Source organism: Marmota flaviventris, chromosome 12 (assembly GCF_047511675.1).
Source record: "Marmota flaviventris isolate mMarFla1 chromosome 12, mMarFla1.hap1, whole genome shotgun sequence".
Lineage (NCBI taxonomy): Eukaryota > Metazoa > Chordata > Mammalia > Rodentia > Sciuridae > Marmota > Marmota flaviventris.
This window is the reverse complement of record NC_092509.1, coordinates 78,784,690-78,806,961: the sequence shown is the minus strand read 5'-3', so window position 1 is coordinate 78,806,961 and position 22,272 is coordinate 78,784,690. Positions and strand designations below refer to the sequence as shown.

At 40.8% G+C, this 22,272-nt stretch overlaps 1 protein-coding gene across 5 annotated transcripts in view; it reads left to right on the top strand.

The window, feature by feature from the left end:
• Positions 1-22,272, top strand: part of Ppp1r12b (protein phosphatase 1 regulatory subunit 12B) — a 203,693-nt gene that overhangs the window by 171,177 nt on the left and 10,244 nt on the right. For 3 of the 5 annotated variants that reach the window (XM_027945641.2, XM_071600174.1, XM_027945647.2), the window contains 5 exons: positions 5,179-5,195; positions 8,651-8,795; positions 9,738-9,842; positions 13,241-13,294; positions 14,688-14,738. In XM_027945641.2, coding sequence (XP_027801442.1) covers positions 5,179-5,195; positions 8,651-8,795; positions 9,738-9,842; positions 13,241-13,294; positions 14,688-14,738 — 372 coding nt within the window. Of the gene's footprint in view, positions 1-5,178; positions 5,196-8,650; positions 8,796-9,737; positions 9,843-13,240; positions 13,295-14,687; positions 14,739-18,595; positions 19,181-19,760; positions 19,937-22,272 lie in introns of those variants that run through there. The other 2 variants (XM_071600177.1, XM_071600173.1) reach the window with 2 other exon arrangements.

The following is a 22,272-nucleotide window of genomic DNA, read 5'->3' as shown; positions in this document are numbered from 1 at the left end:
CTCCACAGGGTCAGAGATTTGGCTAGAATGCCTAATCTCTGTGTTCTAGACCTTTTCCATATTTCCTTTCCACTAGGCTGAGCTCAATTAGAACCCTCTTCTCTGGCCAAGCACATTGGCACATACCTATAATCTCAGTGACTCAAGAAGCTAAAGCAGGAGAATTGCAAGTTTGAGACCAACCTCAGCAACTTAGTGATACCTTATCTCAAAAAATAAAAAGGGCTAGAGATGTGGCTCAGTGGTAGAGTTCCCTGGGTTTAATCCCCAGTCCTGCAAAAACAAAAGTAAAAACAATCTTCTCTGGGAAGAACACTATTCTGTGTTCTGCTTGCCTCTTGTGATGTCACTTCTTGGCTCACTGTTCCCCTGAGACCACTTAGGCAAACTCCCAATCCATCTTATCTCTAGATTTACTCAATAGTCTCCCTGCAGGGTTGGCAGTCAACTTCCTATAATGAGAAGCTGTGTCAGTTTTAACGTTTGATCTGTGCTTACTTTGAGTGACAGCTGGATGAAGAGAAAAAATTGAGGTTAAATCTCCTGTGTACCAATTCAGCCACTCTCCTCTTTACCCAGCAAACCCAAATTTCTCTCCTGAATGTTTTTTTTTTTAATCAAACCCTCAGTTATCTTGGGTATCAAGAAACCAAGCAAAACAATAGTTTTTGGAGGTATTCTATCAGTAAAAATCAGGAAGTATGAGCTAAAAACCTAAGCCAATCAGAAGCTGAGGAATTAAACACTAAATCCTGTATCCTTTCAAGCTATCTTGCCTTCCAGCCTATAAAAATATTTTTTTAGGATAAAAACTCAAAGAAAACCATTTCTTTTACTGTGTGAATACCATCTCCTTTGGAAATTTCAGGGATTTTTCCTTGTTTGAAATAATATTGTTTGTGTTGAGGTAACTGTGTTACCTCTACTGCATCCTCAATAATCTCTGAGGTTTAGGTTTATATGCTCTTCTTTAATTGGATGAACCTTCCCAGGTCATTGTTAAGACTAGCCCTAGAAGACAATAAAAAGGGGGGGAAAAAAAGGAAAAGAAAAGAAAAACAATCCCAAGGTTTCCACATTGCTCCAAAAGTCAGGTAGAAGCTGGAGGTTACTCTTAGAGGTGGTGAGGAAAGGTCTAGGATTAGCTTGGAAGCTCTCTTTTCTCTGATATCTGGATTTAGGTGAATTGTCTACTGCTTTGTCTATTGGATTACTCATCACCTGCACATTTTTATAAAAGGTCACCCAAAGAGTAATTGATGACAAGGAATCTTAACATGCCCAAAAAGATGGTAACAGACTGTGATATTTGTTTTTAGTTTCTCCTGGCAGGTAGAAGTGCGAGTGTCATTCATCAGGCTCCTGATGGCTATCTGTAGGGAACATGTGCAGGAAGCCTGGAGGGGCAGGAATTGGTGTGGCAGTCACAAGTGTGAACACCACAGTGTTACCTTTTTCCACATGTTCTCATCTGTGGAAAAATTAACTTCAGCTGCTTGAAAACCCTGTAGAATCTGCCTCTTAATATCCAGGGGACTGTGGGCTTTCTCTGGTTGTCTCTTGATAGTGATTACCTGTCTTTTGTGTTTTTCAGTTTTTAAGTGTTTGCGTTTTCTGTCACCCTCCTCAGTAGAGGCTATACAGTACACACAGCCACGCTATATATTCACATATCTGTCTGAGAACTTTCTTGGGTGTGATGCCAAGGCATAAAGAACCTCATTGTACTTCTAGAACATTCTAAATGAAAAAGGTGAATTACATGTTATTCTTGAGTTAATCAATGGAAATGATTCACATGCTTTGATACATGTAGTTGCCAAGATCCATACCTGGTTTTAAAACATTCTAATTTCCTCCATTTTAGTGAGGAAAAAAACTCATTTCTTTATTATAGAGGCAGTTACCAGAGTCTACACAGCAAAATTTAAATCTAAAAATATTGTTAAATCTTATCCAACAAGTAAGGTATTTACAAAGAAGAAACTGGATGGAGACAAGAAAGAAAGATATTTTCATGTGAGAGCCCACATTTCAGGAAAAACAAAGCCAGAAAACAGACCTGATTTAATTGTAAGAAAGTTAAGCAGGCCTCAGTCTGTGCACATAGTATGGAAATAGGCTTATATTTCAGTAGGATGAGGAAAAAGAAAACACAAAGCAGGCGAGTTTGATTTTTAAATGAGTCGCTTTTTCCATACCCAAGAGAATATGTGGGAAGTTCATCTTTGGAGAGACTATCCAGAATGGGTCTCCTGAATGCATGATGTCATTTGAAGGCTCTTATGCCCAGAAGCAGCAAGAGAAATTAAATGTTTTCCTAAATTATTGTTTCATTTGGTTGTATGTGAGCTCAATTTCCTAGATTAAAGGGCCATAAGATAACAGTGGTAACCGCTGGGCTCCCACTAAGAAGACTTCCAGAAATAAATGAGTTCCGAAATGATGTTAGAGAAATACATACACTATCTTATTCACAGTTAGTACCCATGGGGCCAGAGCATGATGGGTGCTTGATAAACTGAGTGGAACTGAGTTCTTCATATTTCTGAATGTGATGGCCTCGGCCTGTCCTGAGTTCTGATTTCTACTCTGACATCCTCTAGCCAAGAGACCTTGGGCAAGTTATCACTCTGATAGTAAAATTAAATATGATAATTATGAGGAAATACACTCTTAAAATATCAGCTCCTCCCACTTTCCTTCTCTTCATTTTTAAGTTGTCAGGATGCTGTATTGACTATTAATGCTGGTTAGAGTAGTAAGTTAACTTCTTTCTCCACATCCTCTCCAGGGCCCTGTATGCAGTTGGCTCTTAAATACATCAGCTTCTTGGCATTTGCTAGTGTGAAGTTCAGTCTCAGTTACACACAGGTATTTGACATATCACCATTTACAGGTTTCCTAGGCTGTGAGTTTTAATCCACATAGGTCCTGTAAGGCTGATCTTACAAGGTTAGTGAGTGTACATGCCAACACCCCAGCTTCTCAGGTTCACTCCAATACTCTTGAAGCCTTTTTATATATTAAGTAATTCTTTTTTTTTTTTGTACCAGAAATTGAACCCAGAGCCACTTACCTTAGAGCTACATCTCCAGCCCTTTTTATTTTTTGAGACAGAATCTTGCTAAAGTTGCCCAGTCCAACCTGGAACTTGCAATCTTCCTTTCTGCCTAGTTTCTTTTAGGACTGGGGTTGTAGCTCAGTAATATAGCACTTGCGTAATGTGGACGAGGCCTTGGGTTTGATCCCTAGCGCCACCAAAAAAAAAAAAAAGGAAAAAAATAGCTGCCTCTTTGGGGAGGGGAGCCTTCAAGTAAGAGGAAAAAAACTTTGGATAATGTTGACCAAAAAAAATAGTCATTGGTAGTGTGGGATATGCATTGAGTGTATGGGATATGACTCTCCCTGAAGATCAGGTACAAATGTGTAATTACAGGAGAGGAAAAGTGTCAGGAATTCCAGATTTCTAAATTTCAGGATTCTCCAAGAACTCCAAGTATATGAGGACATTGAATATATACTATATACTTTTTTTTTAATGATTTCCTCATCTCAAATGGGACATGTCTCCACCTTAAAAAAATAAACAAACAAACATATGTTCAGTCCAGTGGTGTTTAACCAGAGCTATGCCACAGAATCATCTTGGGTACTTGTTAAAAAATACATACAGGGCATCAGGCATGATTGTACATGCCTCTAATTCCAGCTACTCAGAAGGATTGCAGGTTTGAGGCCAGCCTGGAAACTTAGACCCTATCTCAAAAAATTTTAAGGAGGCCTTTTCAGTGGTAGAGTGCTTGCCCAGCACACATGAGGCACTGGGTTCAATTCCCAATATGGTGTTGGGAGGATAGGAAGATTCCACTCCAGACCTACTAAAAGAGAATCTCCAGGATTTAGATTAGGACGAAAAAGTGTACAAGGGGATGGGGTTATAGCTCAGTGTTGGAGCGCTTGCCTCACACATGTGAGGCACTAGGTTCAATCCTCAGCACCACATAAAATAAATAAATAAAATAAAGGTATGTGTCCATCTCCAAATCAGTGCCACTGAGTAATTCTTCAGTAGTTCAAGGATTTATTATTAGTTTTGTGACATTTTTGTCACATTTCTGCATCTCTTCTTTCTTCTTTTATCTGTCCTGGGAGTTTTTGTTATTCCTTAACACCTCAAAAGAGGAAATAAATAAATACATTCAAATCAAGTAAGTGTTTATTTGCCTGAGTTCTTTTAAAAAAAAAAAAAGTGAAGGGATAGGAGGGGAAAGGCCATCTATGATAAAAATAAGTAAATAAATGGGAAACACAGACATAGTCACTTTTTATTGGTTTATTTACAGTGACCAAGATCATAGTTTACATATTAAACTCCTTCCTTCTGAGTCCTCAAAGTACTTTCTTTTTTTTTTAACCAGCATTCTAGAGACTAGGATGGAACTCTTCTTCCCTTTCTAATTTTCTCACTTATCTACCTTCACTGTAGATCTAGGTGAAAACCAGAAAACTGTCCCAAGTTTAACATTTATAAATTTATTCTGGGAAGGTTTGGGGGTCTGTGAACTGAAAGAAATTAACAGTCTGAATATTGAGATTAGAAATGATCAAAAATGTCACACAGAAAATCAGTGATAGCCACTCCTAAAACGCTGGTTGGCTGGCTTATTGGAGGGGGGGGGTGTCAATTTTTGATCATTTTACATTTTGCTGACTTCTAGTTTTAAAAGATACTATGTCCCTGCTGAGAGCAGTGGCACATGCCCATAATCTCAGCAACTTGAGAAGACTGAGGTGGGGAGAATCACAGGTTTGAGGCCAAACTGGGCAATTTAGTGAGATGCTGTCTCAGAATGAAATGAAAATGAATAGCTCAGTGATAGAGTACCCCTGGGTTCAACCCTAGCCCTGAAAAGAAAAAAAGATGCTATATCTCTAAGCCTCAGGTCTGCTGAGTCATGGAATACCAAATGTGAGCTCAAGCTAAGTAGCCTTTTGTGCAGTTGGTTGAATTGCTTTTCTTAAATTGCAACCCCATCTCCAGCTGTGAAGTTGAGACATCTGATTTGAAAAAGTGCATTTATAAATGGAAATAAAAATAAGTCCCTTTGCTAATGCTGTTTTCTTTTTTCCTTTTTTTTTTTTTTTATTGTTTTTGTTTTTATTTCCTTTCTCTAGCATGAAAGACTTTCTAGGTAAGAACCCTCTCTGTTTTATATGCATGTTTAATAATTATGAGTAAATATATGTCTAATTAAATTTAGATTTATATAGTGGTTTAGTAATTTCCCCACATCATTTTCTTCCTTTTCATTTCCACATCCATCACAATAATTTCTAACGTTTATTATTTCCTGCCAAAGTAATAGAACAGCTTTCAGTTCACCTTCCTGCCACCAGTCTCCTTTTTCCAGTTCACCTTGTGTACTACCACTAGATTAATTTCCTAAAGCGCCTGTACCAGGCACTGTGCTAGGCAGTAGGGAAACAATACAAATAAGACAATATCCTTACCTACAATTAGCTTACAAACCACTGGAGAGACAGATGATTTCAATAGAATGTAGAAAATGCCATTTAGAAGTATGGTCAGGTAATGTGAGAGTAAAAAAAAAAAAAAAAAAAAGAAGCAGTTAACTTTATCTGGTGGTGTAGGGAAGGCTTCATTGCATAGTGGAAACCTGAATGGAGATTGAGGTTAGATGCCGTCACTAACAGTGAGTCCAGCTTTATCCCTTGTATCTAAATGGTGCTCAGCAGCAGTTTGTCAAATTAACTAAAGACCTGTTTTGCAGTTGCAGAAACATTAAGGGAAGGTATCCATTTAGAGGATGATCCTCTGAAATTTTTCAACTAATAAGAAGGTTATAAAAACCGATCTTGCTAGCCAAGTGCAAAGTTGTATGCCTGTAATCCCAGCAACTCAGGAGACTGAGTCAAGAGGATGGCAAGTTCGAGGTTAATCTCAGCAATTTAGTGAGATAATCAACAGCTTAGCAAGACCCTGTCTCAAAATATAAACATTTTAAAAAGGACTAAAAATGTAGATCAGTGGTAAAGTGCTTCCTGGGTTTAATCCCCAGCACCAAAAAAATAATAATAAACCAAAAACTGATCTTTTGGAAGAAGAAAATAATAGCAATTATGGAGATACACATTTGAATCTCTCCTTTCCACTATTCCTCTGATGGAGAAATTAAGAAGAGACTGGGGGAAGATGTAGATATAAGACAACACAGGGCAAATGAGTCTTCTCATAATTTGCTTGGTGATGGAGCTGGTTCTCCCTTAATAATGTATGTTAAGTTTTATGTGTATTCTTTTTTTGCTCGCCCTCTCATCAGCACCAGCCAAGGATAAGTAATTTACTTCTAACCTAGCAGAAGCTTACTCAGCTTTACAGAATTGGTAGAGTGGCATTTTGTCGTGGTATTTTGTTATAGTTAATCTTTTATGAACTCTGTTGTGTTATTAATAGCCATTCATGAAAGGAGACTTTGCCTATAGATTTCAAATATGCTATGAAATTGCAATGATTGGAACAGTGAGGTACCGGTCTAAAAATAAACAAAGATATGATGGAACACAATCTATAATCCCCACAAAGTCATGTGTATGAGGTGGCTTTTCATCTCATTGGGGAAACAATTATTCATTAAGTGATCATTGAGATAATTGACTATTTGGGAACTATATCTTTCCTCCCTTCCCAAAAAAAACAATTTCAGATGGGTTATAATTTTTAGAGAAAAAAGCTTTCCAACAAAAAAAGTAAAATATTTTATAATTTTATATAGGAAAGACCTTCCTAAGCATTATATGATAAAAGTAAAAATTGGCAAATATAATCGTGTAAAATTTTAAGTCTCTGCAGTAAAAGATACTATAGAAACAAAAAGCAAAATAGAAAAAAAAATTTAAGCTATATTAGTTTTAAAAACCCTACCATGTTGGAGGCTCCACCAATAACAAGAAGATGATGAAGATTCTGCTAAATAAAGGCCACAAAGTGGGTAATTCCAAAACAAAGAAGATGAATAACCAAAAATATTGAACCTCCCGAATATTAAAATCAATTCCTCAAGAGACTGAGGCCAGAGGATCACAACTTTGAGGCCAGTCTGGGCCAGAACAAACAATATGTGGCTATCAATTAAAGATTAATTAAATTATCAGAAAACCATGGAAAGGACTGTGCAGTCATTTTTATGAGACAAATTTATTTTTACTTAGCTGATGCCCACAATCATAATAATAAGTGTAGGAAGGAAGAGGAATTAGACAATAGGCAGTATCTAATTTTATTTACAGAAATATATATTTTAACATATTTTTGTGTTGACATCCTGCAAGGAGATGAACTAGACTGTTAATAGTGGTTATTCCTTGGGCAAAATTATGGGGTAGATACTTTGGTATTATTTTTTTTAATTTTTAATTTTTTTTTAAAGAATTTAACCTTTATCTCAGTTGTTGTTTTCTATGTGGTGCTGAGGATCCAACCCAGGGCCTCACTCACCAGTGCTAGAAAAGTGCTCTGCCGCTGAGCCACAACCCCCAGCCCCCTTTGGTACTACTTTTAATGTATTGCTTTTATAGTAAAAAGAAGTCAATACAAAGATTTCTATTAACAAAAGAAATAAAAAGAATGTTATAAAGAAAAGTGATCATTATTGTTCTTAGGAGCTAATTACTTTGCCTCTCCTCTCTCTGTCCTCAACCTTATTGCTTTTCTGCTACTTAATGCTTATTTCAGCTACCCCCTCCCTAGATTTGACAGTAGGTACCACAGAAACATCAGATGCAAGTCCCACAGCTGTGAAGCTTCAAACCGTCCCAATTCAGGGCCGTAGAGCTCTGCAGGGCTGCTTTGTCCAGAGCACTTTCGTGTGTGACACATTCTAGTTTGCAAAAAGCAAAGTTCAGGAAAATATAAACCAGTATTTAGAATCAGTTCAATAATTATACACTTTAACCATAATTAGCTGACTTCCTCTAATGAACTTACCAATACTGGGAATAAAACCACTCTTGGAAGTTCAGTTTCTGGAAGGTATAAGAATCTTGGTTATAGATATAAGTATTGATATAGAATACAGAAAAGAGGGTTGGAAAGTAGCTTTTTGGGCATCGTGTAGCACCGTGGAATGTTTGGGATTCCAGCCCACCTCAGTGCACTGATGAAGCACAGGTATCGTGCCCTGCTGGCCATCCTCCTCCATTCAGCCTCCAGCTCAGTCTCCACATGTTTCTGATTCAACGACAGTTCATTGTAATCATTTTCCAAGAGCCATTGAGATCCAAGAAACTTTTGCTTTTAAAAGCACACTTTTCAGGGAAGCTGTTCAACCCCAAACTAATTTGAAAAGCTCCAAGATTTAAGTCAGCACATGTGTCCAAACCACCAATTTTTCAAGTAAGCTCCATTCTTGGCAAATGACAGCCTCCCTCCTTAAGCTCCACACGGATACAGTGTAGCCATGAGATCCAGGAATGCTCTCTGAAAGATTCAAGGAAGGAATGTCATGCATCGTTTTTGGCCTCCCCTCACAAATATCTTAGAAAAAGTACAGACTACTCCTGAACTCTATCTTCCCCTCACTACTTTGTTCTCAAAAGTACTTTTTACCTTTCACATTACATCTCACAGGTTGGAATCAGGAGGTGGTAACCCTACAACCAGTGATTCTTATGGTGACCGAGCCTCAGCAAGAGCCCGTCGGGAAGCCCGGGAGGCTCGTCTAGCCAGCCTGACCAGCCGTGTGGAAGAGGACAGCAACAGGGATTATAAAAAAGTAAGGTCATTTTTCAATGTTCCTGTTCTTGGGTTACAACATATAAATAGCCTTTTCCCCCAGGATAGAAAAAGGAGCACAGTTGTGAGTAAGCAGGGAAAAGGACACTTAAGTAACAACTCCTTGCTTGCAGTCTCCTTTGTTTGCTTTACCTCTCCACCAGCTAAATAAAGACCCTTAAATTGTTTTTATTGCAGTAAGTTTTTGCCTAGAGTCAGATATTTACATATATGGGAAAAAGTAAGAAAATAAGAATTGTAAGAATAAAAAATTATAGTTCTGTCTAAACCTGAGACTCATGTGGTGGACTTATTTTTAATAAACATGTGCTTTTAATAAGATCCTGTGAATATCAGCTAAATACTTCTTGGTGTTAGTTTTTTTAAAAAACCCTCATCATTATCATCATTGTCTGGGCTTGGAAAGGATTCGAATCACTTTATAGTCCATTTCCTTTTGTCTTGCTACCTAGCTCCAGGAGTAGGCTTTGAAAACTTTCCCTTCAAGCACTTGAGGTACCAGGAAAAAACATTTTGGTTAAAGAAATTCTTCTTTGTTGATGTTTTTATTAAGTAGAACTCGACAAAAATCACCCTAGGCCAGTTACAAAACTAATCTCTTTGGTATGAGAAGCCACACTTTTAAGCAATGTCAATACTACATAGGAGAAAATGGATGACTGGGGATTTTTCCCCCCAAGATTAACATTATTGAAATTGGAGCATCATTCTCTGTGTTCTGCATGTGAGATCATCACCTTCAAGAAGCCAGAGAGCAGTGGCTGTGAATGTGCCCTGATCCCCACACTTCATCATCTTCTGCCCCTAGGGTACTGTCTTGGCTTGGAGCAGAGAGCCCCAGACATTCTCATATGATCAAACTGTGTGGGTTCTGATTCTGGGAAGCCCCCCTAGTGACCTGACTCTGCTTCCCCCTCCCCAGCTCTACGAGAGTGCCCTGACTGAAAACCAAAAACTGAAAACCAAACTTCAGGAGGCCCAGCTAGAGCTAGCAGATATAAAATCCAAGCTTGAGAAGATGGCCCAGGTAAGGAGAGGAAGAATAAAGAAGATGGGGAGACAGGGATTGATATCAGCAGACAACCTGGACTAGGGATCTAAGGGGCAGGACATGAGATGGAGTCAAAATCAGGCCTCATCAGAGGCAGTGAAATGGAGTTCCCTTGGATTCTAATTTGAGTTGAGGATTCAGTCAGTGTTTAACTTAAAATTGAAAAGTGATAGTTCAGTGAACAACTTCTGATGGTCTAAATGCTAATAATTAATTAATATTATCTAATTAGTTCTCAGTAGAAAAGCATAAACTAGCACAGCACAGTCAGTCCTAGACAGCTTCTTCTGTCTTGTTCCTCGTGTTTCAGTGCAGCTTATTTGCACATCACCTTTTGGAGAGGGATCTGCAAGACATTATACCCGAGTACAGAAAGGTAGCAAATTGGGCCTAGAAACAAGAGTGGCTTGCTTAGGTTATGTAGCACATCAGGGGAAGAAGAGCTGCTGGAACCCGGGATTAGGTCCTGATGTAAAGATTCCATCCTGCAACGATTCCTTCCTATCTCCCCAGGCTACACCCTCCTTCAGCTAGAAATAAAGAGCTGGTAGGCGGGAAGGCAAGGATATCCATTTCCTCTCACTGCTGGGCCTGATTTTATTAGATGATGCATTAGAGGGTGGTAGAGGTAATGACCTCATCACTAGTGAAATAAACCCTGCAGCTGAGAGCTAGAGCAAGTACTGTCTTAGGTTACTGCAGAGTTAACCGGAAACCCAGATGCCTAGGGACTAAGAATTTGAAAAGCCAATCTGAGGTAAAAATGACTCTTTACAAGGAGAGCGTGAAATGAAAACCAGAGGTGGCTAGTCAATCTGGTAATTTGATATGATCCAAAAGTAAGACTAAAATATAGAGTTGAATAGTCCCAAACTGTGGGGTTTGGTGGGGACCGGGGTAGTCAAATACCCTCTGAACAGCATCCCTCTGGCATGGGATGAGCAAGAGGCACCAGCATGTAGAAGATAGTGCTACAAAACTGTGTGGGATCCCAGCAAGACAGCTAGGACAGCCACACTGACCAGAAAAGGGCTTAGCCAGGCTCAAAATAGTTGGCCTGTCCTGAGAGCTGCCTCTGTCAATTTGAAAAAGGCACTCCCTTCTGCCTGTGATAGTAGCCAAATACGTCTCTTCCTGGGAATTTCTGAGACCTACTGCAACAGATAGATAACAACTGGACTTAACATGGTTTTGTGGAATAAGAAAGTAGGTCTCTAAATCTAAGAGGAAAAAATAAAATACAGATATACACAGTTACAACCCTGCCCCAAGGCAGGGTAAGCCTTAAGATATCTCTTCATCTCAGTACTACTGAGCCAGGCAAACATCTAATTTATGATAGATCCTTAGGAGATGTCTGGTCCAATTTTTATTCTGAACTGTGCCAAATATTGGCATCTGTCAATAAATACAGATCTGGTTCTTATCAGTTATTACTGGGCTGTATTTTATAGAAAAATAAGGAGCAGTCAGGACTGTGAAGAACCACAGGAAAAACCTAGTTTCACCTGCTGCACATTTTCTTCGGCAGAAGCTTCTGGCAGTTAGCTTGTTTCTTGACCTATTGGGTGGGGTTCACGGCCTTTCCCCCAGCCTTCGCTTCATAGCAATGAGCAGCCTAGCAAGCTGTGGACACTGACGTGCATGGACATTAAAAATAAAATCAGCCTTTCCCAGTCACTGGGGAATAGCATTTACCCTCCAGCCAACTGCTTTGCTGGGTGTGTCAAAATATACTTAGTTTTGCCAAATATAAGTTATTGAAATTCAGAAGAAATGGTGGCACTACAAACCCTTTCTCTGTTTACCAAAAATGGAGTTGTTTGGTAGGACAGTGGGCAGGAGCCTGTCAGTCTCATACATTTACATGGAGACAGTTACCACATGGACACGCACAGTGTTTTTACATGGAAGGTTCACCTGAACTCTATCAGGCTTGACATTTAAAACAAAACAAGCAAATAAAAAACTAGTTCTTTGTATACATGAATTTAAACATAGTTTCTCAGGCTTAGGAAAGGGAGACTTAATGAGGATCTGCACAGATCCCAGTTTCAACTTCTCTTTTCCTTCTGCACCCTTCCTACTGTAGATGCAGTATTAAGGCACATAGCCATGACCTTCAGAGCAGAAGGTGAAAGCCCAGGACAGGAGCCAGATTCCGAGGATTAATGTTAGTTCTGGCTATTCCTTAATTTTGGGGGGAAAGGGTAACCTCTGCCAGAAAACCAGCATAATTTCTATACTTATTGACTGTTGTCTGAGCCTGGCACAAGGCAAAATAAAAATGATCACCTTTACTTATTAAATATCTATAGAATGTAAGAAATTCTTCCCTGTTCTGTAATGCTAAGAAGGGTTCCTTTTTACTCCCTTATTTAAGGCAGGATTATTATCTGAGTTTATTCTACATTTTGGGTATGTAGCCACATCTTTTTAACCCTTCTAAAAACTATAACTTAAAGGTCAATGGTGATCTAAAATACATTCTAAATCCTTTATGCAGATAAAATATTAACTGAAAGTCCAGGGTATGCAACAGATAAAAATGGAAGTGCTGTGTTCAAAGCAGGGCTCCCAAGAAGTGTAAGCACACACAGAGACCAGTGCTCTGTAAGGAAAATGGCCTCAGTGCCTGTGAGACAGAAGGAATGGGAGAAGGGATTGTTTAGAGGAGAGCCATGGGGACTTCAAGTTCAAGGATCTCCAGCCTTTTAAAGTAGAAAACCCATTTCTCATTTCCTCTGGATTATGATATTACTCATAAAAAAGAAGGGAGAGGGATAGTACAACATAAGAAGATAGTTGGCCCTGGAGACAGAGAGAAAGAGAACTAGGAGAGGAAGCTGGGTATGTGTTGAATAATGTCTTTGTACGATTGATTGATTGATTGATTGATTGACTGACTGATTGATTTTTGGTACTAGGGATTTAACCCAGAGGTACTTTACCACTGAGCTACATCCCCAGCCCTTTTTATGTTTTATTTTAAGGCAGAGTAACTTAGTAACTTAGTAAGTTGCTTAGGACCTTGATAGATTGCTAAGGCTGGCCTTAAACTTGCAATCCTCCTGCCTCAGCCTCCCAAGCTGCTGGGATTACAGGAATGTGCCTCCACACCCAGCACATGTGACTTCTGGAGTGTCACAATGCCTTATCCACCCCCCCAATCAGTGAGAATCCTGCAAACTTCAGAGACAAAATAATGTTAGGCTTAGTGATCTATCAGAATTTATTTTGTTGGGACACTTGCTAAAGTGAAAGCCCAAAGCCTGGCCATCTACTTCTGAGTGTCCAGTGGTGAAGATGAACGAGACTGGGTTTCCCCTGGCAAAAGAACTGAAGTAACAAGTGTTTTCTTTCCATCTGCTCAGCAGAAACAAGAAAAGACCTCTGACAGATCATCAATGCTAGAAATGGAGAAACGGGTACGTGCATGTCTCTTTTTCCCGTTTCATCTCTCTCTCTGACTTTCCCTAACTTTGTTGTTTGTGCCAGTGGAAAAAGTTCATCTTAAGAAGGTAGGAACTCTGCCACATTCCATTCCCAGCCTGATGAGAAATTCTTTTTGTCTGATTCTGGACAGTAATTTGATTGCTAGTCCTTTTGGCTTCCTCAGTACTTTGTACACATTCCAGTCTTAGGGTGGGAAGGGTTCTTGGAAGGTCATCTTGTTGTAGTTCTTCCAATAGGCACAACTACACACATACACATAGCCATAATATATTTTGGTTTACTGTAAATCATCATAAGCGTGCGTGCGCGCGCACACATACACACATACATATACAAGGGCTCTTTGCCCTTCTCATCACTTTAAAAAGAAAAGTTTTTAACAGGACCCTCTGCCATTGATTTAATTCATTTGACTTGAGACATGAACCATCAGAATCCCACTCTCTGGTTCAATTGCTGACCTCCTTCCAACTGCACTCAGCATATTTTTCTGGGATTTGACATTCTTGGATTGGGAAAACTCAATTAGATTTATTGATGAGCTCTAGTTTAGATTTGACCCTAGGGATATAATATGTTCCCATCTCTCCTGTTATTGTATGTTTAATTTGGAAAGCAGCTAAGTTTTATATTTCATTTCCTTGGCCTATAGCCAAACCTCCTTGGTATCTCATCTGATCAAGGACTCTCTGTTGCATTCAGGCTAAAATAAGAGTTAGTTGCTGGGAGAAAGAAAGGGAGGGAGACAGGAACTTGGAGTAGGGATGCTATTTCTTAGTAGACAGTGATGTCTACTTCCTTGCAAACCATCTCCCTGTCATGAGAGAAGCAGTTCCCTAAGATTTTGTTTGGGGGGCTTGGGATATTACTGAGGATAATGGTGGATTTTTGTTAGTAGAAAGCAAGGATTCTGGCTACTTGCAATCATTTGAAAGTCCATGAAACCTTCCAACTTGCAGAGAATAACTCAGAGTGCCCTGGTCTGATCATCTGTAAGCAAGTTGCTTCCCTCTATGTCTTCTGATGTTTTGCAAGAAGAATTAGATCCTGGGATTTTGAGGTGGGGGGGTAACCAGGGATTGAACCCAGGGGCACTCAACCACTGAGCCACATCCCCAACCCTATTTTGCATTTTATTTAGAGATAGGGTCTCACTTATTTGCTTAGAGATCCTGGGATTCTTATCAGTGAAGTAGCTCATTCTACAGGGACAGGATGAAGGAGCGCTCACATCTGGGTAAGGTTTGTCTGAGTCAGTAGACAGACCCTTTACCATGAAGCTGCTGATCCCATAGCAGCTGGGAGGTGCGTCGTGGCTGCCTGTAGGTCCATTACATGTTCAACAGTCTCCTTGTTTCTAAACAGGAGAGACGAGCCTTGGAGCGGAAAATGTCAGAAATGGAAGAAGAGATGAAGGTATGAAGAGATTTTTTTCTCTCTTTGTATGCCTGTTCTCTAAATGCCTGCCAAGACTGGATACTTAAGCATAGGCCTGCCCTCTCTGAAATTCACCACAAACTCCACACTCCCAGGAAGAGATGATATGTGAAGAGGAGGTTTCCCAGGCACTCTCAGCTCACATAGCATCTACTGTGGTCACCTCAGTGTCCACATATTGCCCTCAGTTTAAAGGGAAGTCTCTAGAAGACTGGAGGTAAACCCAAGTTGAACATGTAAGGTTTTCTGAGCAATGGCTTCACCCTTGAAAGGCTAAATAAAAAGACTAGTACACACGTTTCCAACTCTGCAGAGCTTACCATTAGGTATTCAGTGAAGCCTGCGTATGGCCACAGGCTTTCCTCCCTGCAGCGCCTCCCTAACCCAGCCCTTTGCAGGAAAGAACACAGATTGAGTTATTCTGTAGCAGAGTAAAAATTTATTCTGATATTGATTTCCTTCCCCAGTCCATTTCCTCTGCGGTGTTCCAGTGTGCTTGGCACTGTCCCACTAGAATAAGCTCATGCCACCAGATATACTTCAGGCTTGCTGTTTTCCTCTCAACCTTCACCATGACCTGAAGTGATATAGCCTCCACTGGGCACTTTACTGAACAGTTGCCATTCTTTGCAGCTTTGAATGCTAAGATTTGGTAATATTTTGAAAGGAATCAACTCACTACTATGGAAGGGGAAGATACAAAGCTGCTCAGGGTAGCCACCTGGATATGATTGTGGAGCATCCCATCCCCACAGTGGCCTTAATGCCACATGGCCACAATCACCTAGTGCTTGCTAAGCTTCTTTTCTTTCTTCAAGGATCTTATTGTGCTGCCGCCAAGTGTTCATTGGGTGAGACCCAGGTTTCATCAGCTAGGAAACAAGAATACTAATTCAGTTTCAGGCATATCCCTAAATTTCTTTCTGTGAATAGTAGGTATCCCTAATGTACAGTTAGAGCACCTTGAGAGACGCATTTATTGTTCCAAAGGCTTATGTTTAATTTTTGGGGTGTGGGGGCCTTTCAGGACATGACAAGGTCATAGTTTTCACAAGATCCTATTGCTTTTTTTTTTTTTTTTTTTTTTTTTTGGCACTACTGGGATTGAACCCAGGGGTGCTACATCCCCAACTCTCTTTTATTTTTTTTACATTTTGAGACAGGATCTTTCTAAGTTGTAGTTGCCCAGGTTTGCCTTGAATCTGTGATCCTCCTTTCTCAGCCTCCCAAGTTGCTGGGATTATAGGCATGTGCTTTGTTATATTGCATCCAGCTGTTACTCTTTATAATATATGGTTGATTCTCCTGAGATGATAGGACGATACCCTACCACTGTTAAACCTCTTCATCTTCTGCTTTTTCTAAACCCATCTCACATTCAGAACTATTCTCGCCCTCTTAGCGTGGCATGTGAGCATTGTAAATAGTCCCAGATGGATGGATCAGCATCTCTTGGTTGCATGGCGACTATTCCATCTTCGAAACCCTTGAGTTACACCGTTTGTACTTTGCTATTAGGTAGCTGTCCTGTCATTGATGCTCATTAAGAAATGGCTAAAAGAAAAAGGAAGGAAGGAAGGAAGGACCAAAATGCAGATCCTCATGTAAATGAAGCCAAAACTGGTGCCTCCCAGCAAGTACTGAGGAGCCCAGAACCAACCTATACCCACCAGTCCTGAAACTCTTGAGTTGTCTCCACACAGGACCCCACACAAAGACCCAGAAAGTGGCCAAAAGTGGATAACTTGAGATCATTTCCTATTTCTGTTCCCATTCTAAAATGGAGAATACAGAAGTCCTCCTGTGTTCTAGTTGCTATCGATCCTGTGGTTGAGACAAATTTACATGTTTCTCTCTCTCTTTATCCTGTCAGACCATGATTTCCTAAAGTAAGTCATGAGTTCTTTTCTTTTCTCAATAGAGTTTATTGTACATGAACGTGTTTGCTCTCTCTAGTTAGAAGCCATTTGCCAACAACTTTAAAAATCAATTTGTTTACATTATCAACTGGAGCCAGATCATGATGGTTTTGGCCCCCAAACCAGTAGATAAGCTGTTTTAAGATTGGTTTTTATTTTGGGTCTTTTTTTTTTTTTTTTTTTAGTTAAAAATATACCCCCACAGTCATTGCCTTTTTTTCTCCATTCCTAATTACAAAGTTGTGGAGAATAAATGCCTATAGGCTCCAAAGCCCTTAAACAGTTTGCTCAAATCATATAGTACTACCAGATTTACAAACTGTCCAGCTCCCCCTAGAGGACTAAGGGGGAGGAACGTCAGAGCCTCCAGTCACACCAACATTGCATTGGTGTCTATACCTTCTTTGAAAACAAAAACTTCAAATATACAAATATAAATGTTATCAAATTAATATCACTGCTCTGTAGGAATCAAAGAAAATCCTTGTTCAGCTCCAAGTTCTCTATTCAGGCTATTTTTCATTGTGACCAACTTTTCTAGAGTAGTTAGTGGACAAAATTTGTGTGTATTAGGTAGCCAGCCAACAGTGCATGCAACCATCGTGTGGGACCCAGTAGAGGCTGGACCTGTTGGTCTCCATATTTTTGCATATTTGTACAGATGCTCAAATCTCCCTGGTGCAATCAGTAGGGAGCAGTTTATGCGGCTGACCTCCAGTGAACCTTTAAAGAGGAAGTGTTCAAGGACACAGAGTAATTTTGGTGTCTATTTTTCTGACTCTAGCAAGTAAAATACAAAGGCCAGGTGAAACGGGAACCATGAGATTGGCTCACCCAGATGTAGGTGGGCTCTGTAGTTGTGAGTTGGGTTGTGCCCCTCTGGCCTTTACCTAGAAAGGTAAGTATTCATAAATTCTCCCCAGGAGAAACCCCACCCAGATCCTGGGCTGGAGCAGGATTACATGCCAGCTTCTGACAGACATGTATGTCAGTGTAAGCTGTGCTAGACTTGCACTTGGTCCTGGGATGTTCCCTCACCTGATCTCATTACTTTTCTACTGCATCCTTCATTCAGCATCAGCCTCCTTGCTAGACCTTCTGCCCTTCTTTTCCCAGGTCCTTGCATGACAGAGGCCCGTCAACCAATCTCCTTTTAGATTGGTCCTGGGATTTTTACTTTGCTTATTTTGGAAACATCACTCGCCGACTTCAGCTGTGCCCTTGTCCACTCTGCTCTATGCCCTGCACTCTTCCCCATCTTCTTGCCATGTTCTATAGAACATGCTTTCTATAGACCGCTTTCTATAGAACATTCCACCAGTGTTTCCTGCTTCTCTCACGCTACTAACTTGCAAATTCTTCTACTTCAGTCTGCTTGTATTCACATGTTAGATTGAGTCACCTTCATAGTTCATGTCTTTAATATTCTCTGGGAGGCAAGGACCACTTCATATAATGCTAATGATTGTGTTGAAAGCTTGGTCCAATGTCAACACCAGTGAAGGGTGAGAGCCAGGGACTTTCCATTGGTTCTTAAATTTGGTCCCTGCCCATCTCTTTAAACTTTTCCATGTGCTGCACCATGATCTCCCTCCTCTGTCCCCTTCATGACTGAGATGCTTACAGTGGGCAAAGAGGGTTGCCCAGTCCCTCCTGTCCAGTGGCTCCATGGAATTGCTTGGCTACCCTACCTCTTTGCAAGATGGTTATTCTCCCTTTGGGGGGAAAGGGATATTCAGTGATTTGTCTCTGCTTGTTTTTCCTTTTCACTGTTTTTCCCCTCATACTACCTTTCATTTTCTGCTTTACTCCCAAACTTTTACTCCACTAATCTTTCATTTCTGTCCTCCTCATTGTGTGGGTATGGGAAACATTTCTCTAATACCCGGTGATCTTTTTGTCATCATTGTAACCCAGAATTGTCTGTCCTCATCCATGAAACTCCATTTGCATAACAAAGTCATTCCCCTCCTCCCCAAAAGCTGATGGCCTCAGTTTCAGGGTCAGTGCAAATGATCACTTAGGAAGGACGTGGAGCAGAGTAGGCAGGCCCGTGATATAGTCTCATTTATTGAAGTCTTTAAGTCCTTACAGGGTTTTAAGAAAAATACCCATGGGCTGGTTGTTCTATTCCATTTACAACACTGACAGACAGTAAGGGCTGAAATTGGCCCAGCCACTTCCATTATCATTTGGACATTTATGATTTCTCCACTTTTATGTGCAGAAACTTCCAGTGTACGACTCTTTTTGTGAACACCTTTAAGCAGCTCCCAGCCTCAGCATTAACTCGGACAGAGGGAACACAGTTAGCTATGAACTTAGTGATGCATATAATCATATATCAGGTCAGAGGAAGGTCAGCAGCTCTGGGATCCTAAAATGCAGAGGAGAACTAGCAAGGCCAAGGAAGCTTCCTCCAAAGCAGGTTAGAGCTGTGACAGTTGTTTATTATTTCACTATGTGTCATTTCATCCTGCTAAACAGTACATGCCATATACAGAAAGCGGTTCAATAACAGACCCCTCTCTTGTTTTCCTTGTTTTGTTTTTTAAAATTAAAAAGAAAAATGAAGTAAGGAAAGAATCCAGAAAGAAAACAAATGGGAAGTATGGAGAGAAGATGAGATGAGAGAGAAAGAAAAGGGCAGCAGCTGGATTTAGGAACACACCAAGTCCTTAGTTTGACAGTGACATGGAGGGTCCCTGAGGCTGTGGCTCAGCCTATGAATTTGGTTCAGAAGGCCCCAAGCTACTTGGTAGACTGTCATTCTCAAAAGTGATCCAGATATGCATTTGAAGTGTCCGGTTGTATCCATATGGCCAACCATCAGCACACTTAGGCCTCAGCCAAGAATCGCAGACATAGCTCTCCCCTCTCTGGTGCTTTTCTCCACCCTCCCTCAACCAACATACATGATTTGCTCTCATTGCTCCTGCCTCTCTCATTTCCTTTCTAGCATGAAAACTAAAAACAAAAACAAAAAGTCACATGGTTTCTTTGTCCTACTTTTTTCTCCTCTGGTCTGTCTTGTCTCTTTCTGTCTTGTCTGTCTTTCCCCTCCGTGTCTCACTCTCTGCAGAATCTCCACCAGCTAAAACAGATTCAAACCTTGAAGCAGATGAACGAGCAACTGCAGGCTGAGAACAGGGCCCTGACCCGAGTGGTGGCCAGACTCTCGGAGTCCATCGAGTCCTCGGACACCCAGGAGCTCTAGTTCTTGCCCTTCCTCTCCACCTCACTTCCCTCCTCCACTACTCCAGGCAGGTTTACTCTTCTTGTTGGTTCCAGAAGCCCTGTGCTTATCCCCTCCATAAGAGCCTCTGTGCAGGTTCCTGTAAAGCTTGGTCATCTGGAGGTGGAGGGAGCCAGGACTGAGACCTTAGAATGGGAAATAACAGCATAGGTCGAGGGAGGCGGTGGGAGACTCGCATGGGCCAGCGTACACTTAGTAAGATAACTACATTACTTGTCCTTCTCCTAGATACTGAATATGTATTTTCTAACTCGGTTACACATAAATGTGCACACGTGTGGTATGCCTATACCTGTGTACATTCGTGCACATGTATTTCTTTGGTGGGGTCATTCCCAAACTCAGATAGAGCTTTCCCAGTCAACTGCAGCTTGGTCCCCTACATCAATTGGGGATAGTTGTAGACTCCAAATAATGGTTGGGTCTGGGGTAATAAAGGACAAGAGCTCTCAATCCTGCCTGCATGTTAGACCCACCTGGAAGCTGTTGACATATGCCAGTGCCTGGGCCCACTCCAAAGAATCGATGGTTTGGGTTGAGACCCAGACTTCAGTATTTTTTTTTTTCAAAGCTCTATTGTTGATTCTTTTGTTCAACTAGGGTTGAGAACCACAGCCATTTAAATACCAGGCAGAATTAAATCCTTGCATATGGCAGCATAGGCAGAGAGAACTAGAACCAATGGCTAGAGCCATTCTGGCCCAGCTCTGCTACCAGCAAAAACATCATGCATCCCACCATCAGAGCAGAACTGAATAGCATCCTTTGCCTCCTTCTACAATAGTCTTTGCTTTCTTCTCCCTCCTTGGGAGGCATTTTTCATCCCTGTCACAAATCTGGACCATGGAGATGTGTCCCTCCCCACCCTGAGTGTGGGCTGAGGCAGAACGCAGTCTATATAAATGAGAACCTCAAATAGCAAGACCCTCCCTAATAGGGCTGACTTTGCAAGGAGATGACAGGCAGTGGAGCAGAGAGCAGGGATTTATTTTCAACTAAGAACAAAAAAAAAAAAAATGTGTTTGGCAAGCTGGAGCCTTCCCCTGGCTGTGGATCTGAAAGACAAGCTCATAGACAGCTTGTTTTCTCATCCCAAGATAGTGTGATGGGGTCACCACTACCCTGAAATGAGTTTTTAATTTTCAGCAACAATCTAATTAGTCCTGACCAGGGCCTTTTTTTTTTTTTTCCCCCTGCCTATTTGTTTTTGCCTTCAGGGTCAGTAGCTGGCAACTAATATCCACTAGAACTGAAGCACCCAAATTACCATAAGGGCTGAGCTAATATCCTGCTACAGATGCTATCACAGGCTGAAAGAAAATTGAAAGGGAAGTGCTACCATGGGCTGGCAGCGAGCAGCCACTGTTAGGCCTGCCTACCTCCATGCTTTAAAATTAGCCTCCAGATTCCTGGAAAAGGGACTAGGGATTTAGCTCAGTTGTAAAGCACATACTTAGTATGTAAAAGGCCCTAGGTTCAATTAATCCCCAGTGTGCATGCACACATACTTGTGCGCACACAGATTCCTGGAAAATTCAACTTGGGACAAAGTAGAGACCCCAAAAGATGTCCCAGTTATTTTCCCCTCTTTGTTGCAAGACAGTATAGGATATGGGAAAAATTAGATCTCATCCTTTCAGTGGTTAATAACCATGATAAAGTCAGTTAGGTCTTATGCTGAGTGCTTTATATGCTTTTTCTCATTGAATCCTCAATTATTGTACATATTTTTTAAAAAATACAGTCACAGATTATGTGTCCAAGGTCGCTCAGAGAGTTAGTGGTAGAACCAAAATTCAAATCACCTATGGTAGGTTCCAGAGTCCATGTTCTTTGCCCTGTGATTGGAACTGTCTGCTTATTTGGCACAAAGTTTTGGCCGTTTGTTAAGCATATGGCCAAAACATGCAAGAAGGACCTATTAAGCAACTACAGTGCCCAGTACTGCAGCTGAGGGATGAGGGACAGCTTTCTGCCTTCTCAGCACTCCAACTTCCCTGCGAAAGGTTAACTTTTAAAGAACATTTCCCTGCTGAGATTCTGCCCACTGTAAGGAATGCCATTGCCTGGTACATGACCTTCTATAGAAGGGATTGCAAACTGTGACCCACTCCTATGGCCCATGAGCCCTACCAATAGCCAAAAAAGAAATCAAAAGGAGAGTATTTCATAACACATGCAATTACATGGAATTCAAATTTTAATGTCCAAAAATAAAGTTTTACTGGAACTAAGCCATGCTCTTTTGTTTATGTAATATTATTATGTCTGGGGCTGCTTTTGTATTACAGCAACAGAGACTGTGTGGCCTGCAGACCCTGAGATGTTTACAGAAAAA